Source organism: Channa argus, chromosome 17 (genome assembly GCF_033026475.1).
Source record: "Channa argus isolate prfri chromosome 17, Channa argus male v1.0, whole genome shotgun sequence".
Lineage (NCBI taxonomy): Eukaryota > Metazoa > Chordata > Actinopteri > Anabantiformes > Channidae > Channa > Channa argus.
Window position 1 is genome coordinate 18,731,145 of NC_090213.1, and position 16,664 is coordinate 18,747,808.

General features: G+C 38.3%; 1 protein-coding gene across 6 annotated transcripts in view; it reads left to right on the forward strand.

Moving 5' to 3' along the window:
• Positions 1-16,664, forward strand: part of cnih3 (cornichon family AMPA receptor auxiliary protein 3) — a 71,971-nt gene that overhangs the window by 22,743 nt on the left and 32,564 nt on the right. For all 6 annotated transcript variants that reach the window (XR_010911273.1, XM_067482698.1, XM_067482697.1 and 3 more), the window contains exon 3: positions 1,082-1,129. Coding sequence is in view for 5 of the 6 variants with exons in the window: in XM_067482698.1 (XP_067338799.1) it covers positions 1,082-1,129 (48 nt within the window). In the remaining variant the exon portion in view is untranslated. The remainder of the gene's footprint in view (positions 1-1,081; positions 1,130-16,664) is intronic.

Genomic DNA, 16,664 nt, shown 5'->3' on the forward strand with positions numbered 1-16,664 from the left:
AGTCAAGATTGCATCTGTGTAGGAATTAGTTAATATTTGATGATGATGTTAAAAGCATTGGTGAAATGATGGTTGTTAGAGTCAGCATTGTGCCTAGTGCTGATTTAAGTTTTTCACCGCTTAAAACACAGGGTGAGGAATGAAGCAACTTGCATAACCACTCAACTCAGACAGCTCTGCTTCTTAGATAAAGTTTGGCCTCAACTCATGATTACTGGTGCTTCTATTCAGCACAAACCACCCACAACATATTCTGTTTTTTCTAAATATGAATTACGAAACATTACAACAAAATGACCTATATATCAGCCATTTTGAGGATGTCCAGTGTTTGTCCGCATTGAGAAATGGGAAGTATTGGCCTCTCAGTTATTTTATGATCTTGTTTTAAAAGATGGAAGCTGACAGGCTGTAGTGAGTGCAAGGACAGTCTACTCTCCTTTCGGCTTATCCCGTGAGTTCGGGGTCGCCACATAGGGATCAATGAAAGTTGTGGAATACTGTTATTATTTTATAAAATTAAAATAATAAGTATGACTGCTTAACTCATTAAACCCATATTTTTCAAGATTGCAGCATAAGCACTTTTTTTTCTAGAAGATCGAATCAAGTCTTAAGTCATTAGATTTGTGAACTGAATCTAACTCAAGTCACACAACTTAAACATGAATGTAAACTATTGGAATTTACCATTAAAGATACAAAATGCATCTTTTAAGTAAACTAACATTTCATCACAGTCGAACAGAACAAAGACACAGGGAAACCCTTATATAACTGGTCATAACAAGGTGCACATATGTGATTGGATGACCAATAAGCAGGAGTAAAACCAAATCGGATAATGGATAAGTACTGTAAGTGGGGATAAGCCAAGGCCAATGTTTGAGACACGCATGCAGACATCAAAGCAGCAAGTGTGTGAGTTTTCTGGAACTTTGAGGCCTTTTGTTTATTTAGTTTTTTTGCTCACTTTCCTTCCAACAGAATAAGGAAAAGCTTGCAATATTTCTAACGTGTCTTTGAGATTAGATGTTAGCATGCTTAGCTGACTTTTCCTTGTCTTTTTGTCTTCTTACAGAGGGAGAGACTGCGAAACATCGAGAGGATCTGCAACCTGCTGAGGAAGGTGAGCATAAAAGGCCACGTTGCATCCTGCCTGTTGTGCAGGTTCTGAATATAACATACTACACGCTATTTTAAAGAAAATGGCAACTTATGAAACATTGAATCTTTCCAATCAAGTTCAAACAATTTGCAGATGACACCTTATTCTCACATGATATCTTTTACATCATACATGAAACTCCATCTCCAATTTCTTTAAATTGATCTAAGTTAAGGTTTTTAATGAATCTGAATGCATTATGCTTCATTTGCTATCTTGCCCCATTTTTGTGATATAATAGGAGGAAGAGCGATGGAAATGTAGTGCTGTGCTCTAAAGAGCAATGCTGTCTGTTTTTGTGTGTTTGTGTGTGTGATTGCCTGGAGGGCTCAGTATGAGGATGAGAAGAGGCCTCCTCCCAGCTCCAATGTGACATCTGTTTCATCCTCCACCTCTCTGAAACACACACTATGAACGCATGTTTTATGCATGTGTGCCTGTAAGTGTGAGTGTGTGTGTGCGTGTCTGTTTTTGCTGGAGGTTCATTGGTTGAACAGCTGATCTTGGTTATCAGTGTTGTCAAGTCAAGCCCCCAGGCCCGGCACTGGCCCCTGGGGAGGACGCTGTCCCTACAGTACTTATGCAGAGACAAATACACACTTATATGAGCACAACTGCACAAAGCTACATACAGTACATGCACACACATACACACAAACGCACAGCTACATGTAGACAGATGCACTGTCCTTGGAGCTGCGACCTACTGTTCCGGGATCACTGGAGGTAACTGCAGATGAGCAACCACAGTTCAGCTTAAAGGAGATTACCACCAAATTTAAGTATTGATATTCGATTCCACTGAATTTTTGTTTTCACAAAAAAATTATCCCCATGACAGCTTCTATACATGTGATGTAATCAATATATTATCAATATATTTGTTGCAATTTATGACAGATTGGTTTTTCTTGTGACAAAATTGCAATTTTGGTATCTGCATTAACTCCATTCTCGTAGGAAATAAAGCGGGAACCTTAAGACTTACAGTACAGCTATCATTGCAACTACAAATGCAGCCGTAGTCTGAGCAATAACAACTTCACCCACCACAGCCAGGCAGAGCAGCTGCAGCTGCGCTCACAGCCAGTGGCTGTGTGCTGTCAAAGCTCAGCTTTTTGAAGGAAGAAAGAGCAATAAATGTATCATGTAAAATGTCACATCAGCTCTACTTCCTGTAGTATCAGCAGAGTGTTTCCCTGAACTACAGTGTCTTATAGATTAGCAGTTAAAAGTTTGAACAGACCTTCTGACTGAGTTGTTTTTTTTTTGATACTGTTTCTTACTGTGTTGTACTGTGGATTAATAGTAATGACATTAAAACTATTAGATATTTCTATTAAAATTAAAATTATTAAAACTATTACATATGTTTCTTATTTTAGATTCCTCAGAACAGCTACAGTTTGCCTTAATGATAGAATTATGAATGATTCTTCAAGGTACAGAAAAAAACAAACAAACACACAAACATTACAGTGGAACTGGATTTAATGAGGAGCTCCCCGGAAAGAAAGACTGAGAGCTAGCGATACTGCAAAAGAAATCACCAATTAATGGCAGGTCAGAGGTCAAATCAATTCTTCAAGCAGTAAAAATTTCTCTTGTCAGCATTATCGATGGGAAGGCTGTGTGAAGACAACATGTATTGCTTACTTTTATTACCTCATTTCATTTATTACAACAGTACATATGTTTTTCAATATATGTAATTTTATAGTTTGGGTGTCTTTAGTTTCAACTGAAAACACTGAATAAGATGTTTAAACTTTTGATCACGTTTTTTTTTTTTTTTAACTAAGTATGGATCTGGGCGACTGACAGGAGATGTATCCTATCAAATACCCTAAATAAACCTCTACACTCCTACCACCCTAATACAACCATTGTCAGCTGGAATGTGACTGTTTCATTGATTATTGAATAAATATTAGCAAAAATGCACTGCTGCAGCTGTGCTAACATTTAGGCAAACAGTCTTATCACTGTAACGATGCTTCAAACATCATCAACACAAAACTGAAATGACTGTACAACTGACACCTCCCTGCTCTGAGCATAGATGTCAGTACATTTTTCAATGTATTTCCGGCATATATAAAGAAACATCCCACAGGACAATTGCCCCAAAAGATTCCAGCAGCTGGACTGATGCGCTATAGTTAAATCTAGTAACTCCATCATGCCAAAATGTTATGCATATAAACCTCAAGTCCACTGTAGAGATACTGGGGAAAACCTGTTTCATGTTTTATTCAGTACAGGCTATTTTCCGATGAGGGCTAAATCATTTAAAATAAAAGACAATCTTCATCTTCAGTTTCTTAAATATGTTAAACATGTTCCAGCAGATCTAATGTTTGATATTCAATAAACGAGCTCATGACCATTCATTACTTTGCTTTTCATTATGAACCTAACTCTCAACTTGGTGTCATTTTTTTGTTTTTACTGGTAGTTGGACATTATACAGTGGTTAAACGAGTGTAATTATGAAAGATCTTTCTTTTTCTGCAATACAACTGTATTGTGAAAAAAGTAATGGCAAAAATGTGTATTCCTATACCAAACTAATTATTAGATGTGTAAACTACAAACCAAAACGACACCTAATGAGCATCATGTCCTCTAAAGCGCCAGACAATGGTTGTTTCTCCCAGTACAGCTTTACTGTAGGTAGCCAGTGATCTCTACATTTTGGGTCTTCATCATAGGTCTCATTGATTGGAAAGCACCGTAGAACCTCTTAAGCATTTAGCTTATAAAAAATTTTATGGGAAACACTCAACCGAACCTCTATCATTTTACATAGTACCTATGATTTGGCAAAATCGATTTTGATGCTACATTGTGAATTTTTATTTTACTTTTTTTTTACCTTTTCTTTCCTCCTGTCAAACTGTCAAGCTCACTGCAACAGCAACAGTTGCAGCATGGTGGTCCTGACTGGTTTGAAGATTTGGCCGTGGTTGCATACATTGGCACACCTGTTTGGCAAATTGCACATACACACTGACGCATATGGATGTTGGCAATGTTTGCTTTCAGTGGAACATGTTGTATTCTGATGGGTTGTTGGACAGCTGCAAATCCACGCTGAAGATAATAGCTTGGGGGGATAAACTGTGCTCTTCACACTCAATCAGTGTGTGTGTGTGTGTGCTATTTATTAGATATGCAGCCTTGTGGCTTGAAGCAATGAGGCGGGATGATGTCACAACACAACTGAGCAAACCTGAGTGTGCTCATTAGCACTCTTCCTTCCTTTATTTCGGGGCCTGTGTTGCCTCTTTTTACCACTTATTTCCCCCCTCCTCTCTCTCTCTCTGCACAATTTCATGTGTCTAAATTTTAGTGAAAGTGCACTGGGTTGATAATGGTGTGCACACACATGGTAATTGTGCAGCTCCAAGTGAATGCACGGTAAATGTGTGCTTACATTTGTTTGGTGTATTATTTGGATGGACTAATGGGGTCCATGGTTCCCGTGGTAACGGCTGACCATTCAGTGCAAAAAATACCGTGTGTATTGTGTGTACACTTGATAACTCATTAGCTGTCTCTTTGCAGGGGTGCACTATACAACAATTACATAATGGACAAGAGATGAGAGCATTAGGTGGGTTTCTAATTTACAATATTTACAGAATCTGACAAGGAAGAATACAGTAGCTTTAATTCACGGAAATCTCACCCCATGGGCAGAATATTTGAGAGGCTGGCCGTGACTGCAAACTATACATGTATGCAATGCTGCTTATTGTGGGCAGAATACGGTGTTTTGTTCTCCATCTGCAATGGTGAAACGTGCTGTATTGAGTCTGGTTGTGGTTTGTCTTACAACTGGTTTCTTTGACTGAAGCTCAGTGGTCACTGGCGGGGGTGTCTCTCCTTAAACGGTGCGATAACTGTCACGATGCATAGGTCACGATTTAAAAAAGATTTGTAATAAAGCTATGCAGTACAATTAAGGGCCTACTTTAAAGTAGTAGTATTTCCATTTCACATACACTATGGAGGGAAATGTACTATTTATTTACTTCCTGAAAATGATTTGATGTTTTAGTAACTTAACAGAGTCAATAAATCTAATCACAAATAATCTAATCAATTATAATTGAAAATTTTGTGGATTTATTATAATGATGGATTAACCAGCTGTCACTATATAAAGTAGTTTAAATCAGCTTCACCTTTACAGCTGCATCAGCAGCATCAATCATTATAATCCAGTAATATCATACATATTATTCTAAAATGGACTATTCTACCAAACCTTCATTAGGCTGCATTATGTCAAATGTGATGCTAATACTATTTTTCTACACCTGTGTAAATCAATGATACTTTTGCTTAAGTACTGTATAAGATCGGAGTCCTTCCTCACCCACTGATGTCATGACAACTAAAAACACAGTCAAAGCAGCAAAAAAGTTTTCAGCAACAGTAAACCGTGGACACTCCTTCACAGTAACGTTACTCTGTCAACCTGCTGCTTCACCTTATCACACAGTGTTGAGGTGTAGTTTTCACTGAAAATCATTATCAGCTAATGTGATGTACAAGCAGCTGTTAACATTAGCCCTGTTAACACAGCGTTAACAAAAAACTTGTTAAAAAGATCCTTGTTCAAAAGTCATATTGATTTTAGACTCATTTTCTACAGAGTTAAGTTCGAATCTGTGGATTTCACAGCAAGTCTCTCAGAATGATTGAAACTAGCAGGCAAAATGCAAAATTCTATTCTAAAGCACAAAAAACATTTAAGTCACACCCTATAAACCAAATGTCATGTAGAAGGTGATAATCATAATGACAGATCTTCACCGTTTCATGTTTGTCTTTTTAGGAAGTGACTAGTAAGATCACATGTGTAACTACGAAAGTGTCTTCATCTCGATGAGCACTAATGCCACAACTTTGCCTTTCAACTATTCAGTAGATTCTGAAATGATATGTTTAATGTTTCAGGGAAACGGCTTCACTGTTCAGAGCAGCAACTGAAAGCTGAAGTCTACTGGGATCCTGCCGACAAACAAAGTGTAGGACTTACAATCACCAATTAAGGAAGGTGGAGTTAGTGTGATTGATTTAATTGCACTCAGTTATTAACTTGTTTTGGCTCACAGAGTTTCATTTAAATACTCTTGATGAAGCAGAAACACTCTGAGGTACAGTGATCATTTATTTGAGTTGCACTGATGTAAGCACGTATTGTTTTAGAACTTTTGCTGCATGTATTTGTAACTAAAAGTACAACCGCAAACTAACCCATCACAATAATCTAAACCACCTTATTTCTTTCCTTGCTGGCAAATAGTCTTTTTCTCTTAACTGATTCTCTTTTAGGGGATTGAACGGCAGGCTAGTCGCAAAGACCCAAACCAACAATTCATTTATCCTCCTAACATGTAATTCCTATGCATCCTAAGCCCAATAATTCCTCTTTCCCTCAGATCTGCATTGCTGTCTATTAAAACAGAGTATTAACACACGCTGTTGCATTGAGTGACACGTTCCTCTATTACTAACAACACAAATGTTATCTTGGTTTTGACTCGATCAAATGCAGTAAGAAACATCCTTGCACCCCAAATACTAACTGGAACACCAAATGAGAGTAAATCCAAAGTAGTACAATGGCAAGCTAATGAATTTTTTTTTTTTTCCTGTACATCTTTAGCAAGAATGAATGGGCTTAAGTGCTGACATCCAAAGAACATAAAGGCTGATACAGCATCAGGTCCAGCGGCGCAAAAAACAGAAGATGGGGAGACAGACACCCAAAAAAGCATCTTAGATTATCTGGTAAAGGCTGCAGAACTTTATTCCAGCGATCAGGACAAAATTAAAGTGGGCTGTCTTAGTTCTAGTTTCAAAATGAAGAACCATGTTCTAAGTTTAATTATTTGGCTGTTGTTCAGCCTCCCAAAAAGTTGCTGGTCCAGCGATAGTACTCTCTATAGCTCCAGAACTTATCGAGTCTGTGGTGCCGATTGGTCAAATAGTGTCGAGCATTTTAAACACCCACAAAAATCTGAATGGTGCAGTCTAAGATATTTCAAAAGTTGTGAAATGTGTAGAATTCCACTTATGACTGTACCTTTGATATGTCAGCTGATCATTTGCATATTTTCATCAGGCTTCCATCCTGCTAAGGAAATGCAAATCAAGCCCCCTCAAAAGAATACTTCTTTCTTATGTTCTTTCTTCTTTCAAATCAGAGTAGCACAAAATCTCACATTGAAACACACCTACCTTGTTCAAAACCTGGTTCATTTTTCACTTTGGTGAACTTCATTGGCACTGCAATTATGAACAAATGCCACTTGAACAGTTGTTCTATGTGACGTGTGAAGTTTTGAACTCATCAGAATGGAATGCGAAATAAAATTTAGTTTTGTGTTCTCGTTTGAGATCAATTCAAACAATAAGCAGAACAAGAATATTACCCGGTGGTGTTTCTTGTTGCATTTTGGTTCTTTTGGATATTTCTGTGTTCAAGGGAACATACGCAGTTAAAAAAAAACAAAAAAAACAAAACAAAAAAACGTATCAATTGATTCAGACCTGAAGAACTAAAGGTTTTAAACAGCTAAACCCTGTTTAGACTTGGTTTCCAAAATCTGTTTTGTGCAATTGAATCAATATTAGACAGCTGAGAAATATTATAGTTTAAACCTGTCCATATACTGTACATTCATCTGTAAGGTGTCCAGCACCAGGGGGCAGAGAGGTGGTCTGGAGTGGCGCTGGCCACCCCTAAATTCTGATTGGCCACCCCAGGTGCCACCCCTGCCAAAGTGACATAGTGTAGAACTGATCCAATCTTAAGCTGAAATAAATCACTATAAATAGATAATGATTTATTATTATGTACATTATTGTGTGTGTCCCAGTCTGGACACCAGGGCATAATGCTAAAGCTTTTGCTCACCAGCCACTGTGACTAGTGGTTTTCCAAAGTTACTTGCAATTCAGCATTTTCACTGGCATTTTATATAAAGACTGCAATACAGTAAGGAACACGTATCTGTCCTAGTAACCAAGAAGAACAAATGTTTTGGCTAATCGATTTAAATTAATTTCAAAAAATGTACTTGACCTTACATTTTTATGTGTAAAATGTGAATGTGGTATTGAATAGTACTGCCACACTGCTATTAGTTTATTATTTCAGAGTCCTTTCATGAAGCCTATAAGTAAAAAAATTAAAACCAGCCAAAGTGGGTAGTGGGAGAAACTGTGTTACGCTCAACTGCTGAAATCCACATTTGGCCGGTTGGCAGATGTTATTGTTAATGTCAAGGTCTGCTGGAAACCCTATCGAAAAATGTCTAGTTGAGAAGTTTCTAGTAGAGTTGTGCACTCTGGCGTGCTCTCACCGTAGCAACCACAAAGTCTTGCATCGATGATGCATTTTCCTGTGACGCATCAGAACACATTAGTGTTGACACTACCCAACCCATTTGATCAAATTTGTCACAGGTGGTGTGGATGATCGGTTCACAATCCATCTTGGTGGGTGTATATACTCGTTTTAGCACTGTCCACTTCAATCGCCCGAGATGCATTTTAAAAGCAAGTCTAGGAAGCAAGGTCGTAATTAATACACGAAGTGATTATAATAAGTGGCGAAAAGGTTTGGAGTCAGAAAGTATTTAGAGAAGTATGCTATGATTGTTATTTCATTGTTGTTAATCTACTGTACTTGTACCTTGGTCATTAAAATACACCGATTGGAGAAAGGCCAAACATTTCAGCATGTAAGTCCTGATGTAAAATCACTTTGTCCACAAATGAGAATTTGTGTTACCTGAATTACACCATTTCTAAAATTTTAAATGACAAGTCTGCTTAGTCAGTAGTAAAACATGTTTCAGCTGTACAGTAAGTAAAAATAGTCTATAATAGCTGCCTTCTGCCTTTTATCCATAACAATGAAAAACCATTTCACCCATATTTTACATAATACACTTAAGCTTCAAAACAAATTAGTGCATGCATGCAAAACACAAAGATACACTCGTGCATGGGCTTTAGAAAAAGACAATTATGCAACTGCCCTACAGTAAGTAAACCAAAACAACAACAACGTCTTCCAGTCAGCTGGTGATAAAAGACGTGTGTGATTTTCCCTGTCGATCCTTTCTGCAGGAAGTGTGTAAGTTCTCTGTCAGTCACAATAATGAGCTTATATGCAAACTGCTCCCACGTGCTCCATTGATCCTAGAGGTGGAGAGCAAGGTGGAGGAAATGGATGGGGAGGAGGTAAGAGATAAGAGGGAGGTGGGGGATGGTGCTGAAAGAGACAAATGAAGACAGGGAATCAGAAATAGAAGAATAGCAAGTAAAAGAAGAAGTGGGGGGGGGGGTAGTCTTTGACAAGAAAATAGCAACCACTGTAAGAATCAGCAAAAATGTATATTATCAATGTGCTGCATAAGTTACATTTGAAAGAGGCCAGATTTCCATGGTAAAATAACCAATTTCTGATATTTTGTCACACTCTGCTCAATAAATATTAAAAAAAATAATAATATTTTTATGAGCGTTTATAATAATCTAGATGTAGGTTTAAGGTTTCAAATTTCTAATAAAAAAAAACAATTAATTCAAGTGCTTATTTTATTACATGAATTTATTTACATTTTAGGTGATAAAGTGATTTGCAAATCTCATAAACTCATATTTTGTTCACAATAGAACATAAAGAACATATCAGATGTTAGAACTGAGCAACACATCTCAGTTGGAAGAGGTTGGAAGAGGGTGATGTTGACAATTGTGTAGCATCCCCCCTTCTTTTAACTGTCTGTAAACGTCTGGGAAGTGAGGAGACCAGTTGCTGGTGTTTGGTAGAGAAATGTTGTCCCATTGTCTGATGCAGGTTTCTAGCTGCTCAACAGTCCTGGGTCTTTGTTGCTGGATTTTTTTGTTTTATGATGCAGCAATGATGTTTTCTATTGGTGAAAGGTCTGGACTGCAGGCAGACCAGTTCAGCACCTGGACTCTTCTCCTGCAAAGCCATGCTGTTGTGATGGACGAAGTATGTGGTTTAGCATTGTCTTGCTGAAATATGCAAGGCCTCCCCTCAAAGAGATGTTGTCTGGATGGGAACATATGTTGCTCTAAAACCTCTATGTACTTTTCAGCATTGATGGAGCCTTTCCAGATGTGTAAGCTGCCCACACCATAGGCACTAATGCCCCCCCCCCATACCATCAGGGATGCAGGCTTTTGTACTGTCTGCTGGTAACAAGCTGGATGGTCTCTCTCACCTTTAGTCTGCAGGACATGGTGTCCATGGTTTCCAAAACAAATTTTCTAATTTTGATTCACCTGACCACAGAACAGTTTTCCATTTTGCCTCACACTATTTTAAACAAGCTTTGGCCAAGAGAACATGGCGGCATGTCTGGATCTTGTTCACATATGCATCATACAGCTTTAACTTCCATTTGTGGATTGCACAGTCATGTTCATTCTGATTTCTGGAAGTGTTCCTAAACAATGCAGTGAGGTCCAGTAGAGAATTAGGCCCGTTTTTAATGCAGTGCCGACTGAGGGCCGAAAGATCATGAACATCCAGTTTTGACCTACAGCATTGTCCCTTGCGCACAGAGATTCCTCCTGATTCTCTGAATCTTTTGATGATATTATATACTGTAAATAGTGGGACGTTAAAAGTCTTCGCAGTTCTACCATGAGGAACATTTTTTTGAAACTTTTAGGATTTTTAGATGCCATCGGTTTTTGTTTTTTTAATTGCCTTTTGTTAGTTCTGTTCCAACTTTTTTGAGATGTGTTTGCTGCCATCAAATTCAAAATTTGCATATAATTTCTATAAAATGGTAAAATAGTTTCGATGTCTGATATGATGTTTATGTTCTATTGTAAATAAAATATGGGTTGATGAGATTTGCTAATTATTGCATTCTGTTTTTATTCATGTATTACACATCGTCACAACTTTTTTTTGAATTTGGTTTGCAAATTAGGTTTTTTTGATACATGAAACAAAAGGTAAAAACCGAGGACACACCATCTGGCTGATTTTATACTGAAAGGGCATATTGTCAGTTCACATGCTGTTCCTACCTTCACCCAGATATTACTTTTAAGACTTGAATTATCCACACCTCCATATGTAAATAAATTACTTGTGACAACTTTTCACAAGCTGGATTAGTGGCACTGAACACAGCAACCCCAGACTAGAGCACTGCGGCATCACGATGTGAACTCCCTCCCAGAATACAAAGTCAGCCAGTCAGCCTGCCTGCTGAAAGTTAACTCACTGTAGATTCAAGCCCGGGGCAAAACGGCACTCAGTGCATTCTGAACACTTGATTACTATTCATAAGGTTTGCTTGGCTAACCACTAAGCTGGCATGTGGTGTGAAAACTTTCAGAGTTTACTGTATGTCTACTGCATGATAAGACAAATCAATAATTCCACAGACTATGGTTTAAAATTTGCTTGTTTTGGATGAATTATTATATTGACTGTAGGTGTTTTCTAGGCCAATGATTCATTTTTATTTCTAATTATACAAACTGCACCTACTGCTGAGGAAATTCACCAACGTTCTATGTTAATCGAGCTCTTTCATTTTAAAAACAAATGGATGGAAGTACAGCTATGCTTTTCCCTCCTTTCTTTAAGGCTAAAGGCACTGGGATCAGGCAAACTCATTGTGTGCACAAACCACCTCAAAACAAGGCTTGCAATGCTGGAGTTAAGTTTCGGAGGAAAGTAGCAAAACCAAGTTCAAAAAAGGAAGATAAATGGCACTGGGTGTGGCCCAATTAACTAGGGAAAAGGGAGGCGACATAAAATGTGGTTATTTATTATAATGATTGGTCAATTTGCAATACTAAAGGGAAATAAGTACTACTCAAAGAGAGAAACCTAAACAACAAGAGAAACTATATCATTAATGCTTTGACACGGCTATTGTGTTTTTGTTATACTTGTATTATACAGTACACGTTCATGTCCTCAAGAAGGCAGAGTTATGATTAGCAAACCAGTATTTTCTATAAGTAGAATGAACCAGGAAGTGGAAAGTACCATTACCCTGTTTCCTATTTCCTAACCCCATCTCAAGCTGCTCAGTCTTTCTTTCGGTTTCTTGCTCTTGTTTGTCATTGTCTTTTTCTCTTAGATCCTGTTTCCTGACTTATAAGTGGGCGTGTTCTGGCTTTTGTGACCATTTTCTGCAACCTCATGTTAAACCGTAACACTCTTCACTATGTAGCTCCGCATACAGCTTTACCTGTATTCATGGACAAATATAAATTCATGCGTTATAAATTCATAAACACGTTTTGATACAAAACTAGGCCTTAATGGTTACACGTGAATCTGCGGGTCTTTACCTTACAGCTCCTCATAGAGGGTTTGTACTTATCGTCTGTGCTCTCATAGTAGTGAGAGTCAATTCTATGGAAATACAGTAAATCCACACCAAATGTTTGAGAGTGTACAAACTGATATTTGAGCACTTCTCAATTTGCAAGTAAACATTTGATAGTGACAACACATGTGTGCTCTCTGTCTGTGTTTCTGCTGAGTATTTTTGGCAGCATCTGAGCGTCAAATTGGTTGACAAAAGTCCTCTTAGCATCTTAACTAGCAAGATGCGCCAAGATGTGCACTGTATATACTGTATATGTCAGATGTCCTTTTAAAATTTTTTTTAATTAATGCAGAGAAAAATAGAGAGAGAGAAAAAAGGAGAAAAAAACAATTTATTATTACCATTATTACAACCACCATAAACATTATAATAGTAATAATAATAATAATTATAAAAAATATATTTGATCATTATTGGTAAAATGATTCTAGATATTATTAAGAAGATCGAACAAAGACTCTAACAATATGACCCTTCGCTTTCATGTCAAATTGAACAGGTGACACTCTTTTCTCACTCTAGGTTTATGATGTGGTCATTCAGACCAGACAAAATCAATGCAAGCACTTTTGAATATTACGAGCTTGTGAAAGTCCCTGCTCCTCTCTTAAGTCCTCTGTTACACTGCTTGGCTCTGTCCTCCCTCAGATTCAACTCTGCTGTGCTCTTGCAAATCCATCCCTGCCATCGCTCTCAAATGGTGACAAACAAACCGAGGAGCCCTCAAAATGTGATTTAGTCACTCTCTAAACTTTAAACCAAATTCCATACATGCAGTGGTTGCTGATTGCAGTAAAAAGGTTCTCACCTGAGCAACGGACAGTAAAAAAACTTTGGCACTGTATCGACTAGTTAGTGCAAACAGTGCATTCAGCTGGGATGTTGGTGGAGCTTAAAGACAGTAAATGGTGACTTGGGTTTGCCAGGTGGCCTAAAACACCAAATCAATGCTAATGCAGAATTCATGCTGCCCTCAAGGGTCCAAAACAAATCAGCTACTGCACGTTTAAACGTATCTGACATAGTTTTAACACCTTTAAAATTGACCTAGGAACCTAAATTAAATTTAAGCAGATGAGCTGGACACAGTACCTTGACCTGCTTCTCTGGCTCTGCTCATGCCTTCTTGCCCATCACTGTTTCCCTCCTCCTGAGTCGCTGCAGGTTAGTGTCTCTGTTGCTGTGATTGTAGGAAAGTTTCACTTTGCTAAAAGTCCCTGTCACCTTCACCTCACCAGGCTGAGTGTAACTCTTGCCTCACACCTTGGAGACTGGTCCTAATTTAACAAACTATTGAGAAATGGCATTCGCACTAGATATTTATTAAGCTCTGTGTCCTACCAGCAAAGTCTGTTTTGTTAATCATAGATGTGATCAAAGAAGAATGTGCCACGTTTCACACACAGCCAATCAGATTAAAGGATGCAGAGGGGTCAGTTGAAATGGGTGATGGATGGATGATAATGAAGAGGAGGAAGGTCCCCGGTGGCTCCCGTGATGCTTTTAAAGATTCAGTACAAAGGTTGTCTCAGCCTCCTTCCCTCCCCAGGCTCTGGTCTCTGTGTGACTCTCATTTGCTATGTCCATCTACCTCTCATGTACTCAGTTTGTCCTTCCTGTCTTTGCTGTATAACATCCCTCATGTGTAAACACAAACACAAATATAGGTGTTGCACATACATGCAGTTTATATGTAGAGTGCACGGAGAGCATGCAGGTGATGTATTCTGTGTGAAGTGTACTGTCTGATGTTTGGCCACTAAGGGCCTGTCCTGCATACTTTGATAGATCTCTGTGAAGTTTGCCAAGACACAGGACACAAAGGGAAGCTAACTGCACAGCGCAGATGGTGGTCCTGTTCTTGGGATTACGGCTGTGTGCGTGTGTGTGTGTGTGTGTGTGTGTGTGTGTGTGTGTGTGTGTGTGTGTGTGTGTGTGTGCCAGTCTGAGTTTTATACGATGACAGTTTGGCTGGACAGCCGCATATGTTTGTCTGAGGACAGTAGGAACCAGGGGTTGATCCACCAACACTGTTGAGTTTGTGAGAAATTGCTCAACCAACTAAGCCACAGCGGATTAAAATAAATGGTAAAGTTGGCTCAGCTGGTAGAAAAAGTCATCCACTAATATTAAGAAATATCTCGCATTTTTCCTGTGACTAAGGCATTTTAGTTTTTACAAAAAAAATACTGAACTTGACTTCAGAAGTGTGCTTCTGTTTTGATGAAGCGTGAATACTGATCACAAGTCCTGATAAAACCAGAGAGTGAGATGAACGGCCGAAAAAAATCACACGTTGATTAAGTATCTATCTGCACACATAGAGTCGAACCCAGGTCGAAGTCGAAGTGTCCTTGAGCAAGACACTGAACCCCAACTTAGTTGCTCCCGGCGAGTGTTGGCCAGCTGCATAGCAGCTCCCCCATCGGTGTGTGAGTGTGTGTGTGTGATTGTGAGCGTGAATGGCTGAATAAGAAGTAGTGTAAAGCGCTTTGAGTGCCAATAGGTAGAAAAGCGCTATATAGGTGCAGACTGTTTACCATTATTGCTTTAGGCATCAAAAAGTAAAGTATCTGCGGTAGACAGATAACTGCAGGTAGCGTCTTGTTTTGGATGGTTATTCATCTTTCAGTAAAATAACCTACTTCATAGTTAAGTCAAATAGTCACAAGTTATTCATTCATTTAGTAAATATGTCATTTATAAAAAACACATCACACATCATTTTGCCTCACATCAAAGCCAAAATCATGAGATTTTATCTGTTTCAATGTACTAAGCAGCTTATGCTTGATATTTAAAATCCTTTTAATGTACTAGAGTGTGCTTAATTATTTAAAGGACACCTTCACTGATTTTCAATTAGCTTCTTTTGGTTCCAGTTTGCGTCCTACATGTTACGGAAAATGCCATTAAATTTCTCTTTGAGTATCCCATATTTACATATCTCTCTCTGCTTCTAAGTGTGAAATGCCTCCAGATTACATCGCTTAGAGGAACCTTTTAGTTCAGATGATGTCATCTTGTTGCTTTCACTATGTAATTATGGTCAACCTGCTTTTCCAGAGTTGCTCCAGATGACATACTCTGAACACCAAACGATGGAAAACTCCTCTGGGTGACTTTAACCATAGCACACTGCTGTGGAAGTTTCATGTAAAATACTTACTGTGTATGAAGTATCACACTGGAAATGTTCAGGCAGCTTCTTTCCACTTGTTTTAACAGCACAGTGATAACAGATCTGTCTGTGAACAGCTGCCTGTTGATGTCTGTTGCAGAGAATTGCATAGTCCAAACTCTCCAAATGTTTCCAAGCAGACATGTAAGGAGTCAAGGTTAACACACTGTACAAAGTGACAACAGAGTGGACACATGATGAAAAAATACCAATATTTCCTCACATAAAGAAATGAGCCTGTTTTGAAAATAACCATTAATAAGGACTAGAAATTACAGATATTTGCGGCAAAATGTTGTGATTAAAAAACATAAAAAGTAAAAAGTTATCAAACAAAAGTACAATACATTAATGAAGTATCATTAGTAGTATATAGACCAAAGATAGGAGAACAAAAGCTCTTTGGATGCTTATACGACAAGCTGTTACTTCATCAATAAAAAAAAAAGTTCATGCACCTTTAACTGAAGTGGCTAATAATTGTGTGCTTGGACACACACACACACATACACATTAAGACTAGCAGCTGTGCTCCGTCTCCTTGCTCCAACTGCTATAGCTGACGTCAGGAACATGGCTATGGTTGTGTCTAGTTTTGGTCTGACTGTCTGAATCCCACTCCATTCAGCTGTACACCTCCTGAGGGCTACTATCAAAGCCTACACCTGGTTCATGGGGAAATTTTATGCATGATTGTGTATGTATTTATTACATAATATCATTCTGTGGCTGCAGTGTTATTTACATTCAATTTGCTCTTGTGCCGATAATTAATTAATACGGTAACGTGGCAGGAACATTGGAATGGTGAAGACAAACACAGCTTCAGTGCAGGGAAAAGATGTTCAGTGATGCATTACTGCTGCACCATTGCTCCATTCCTGAAGCA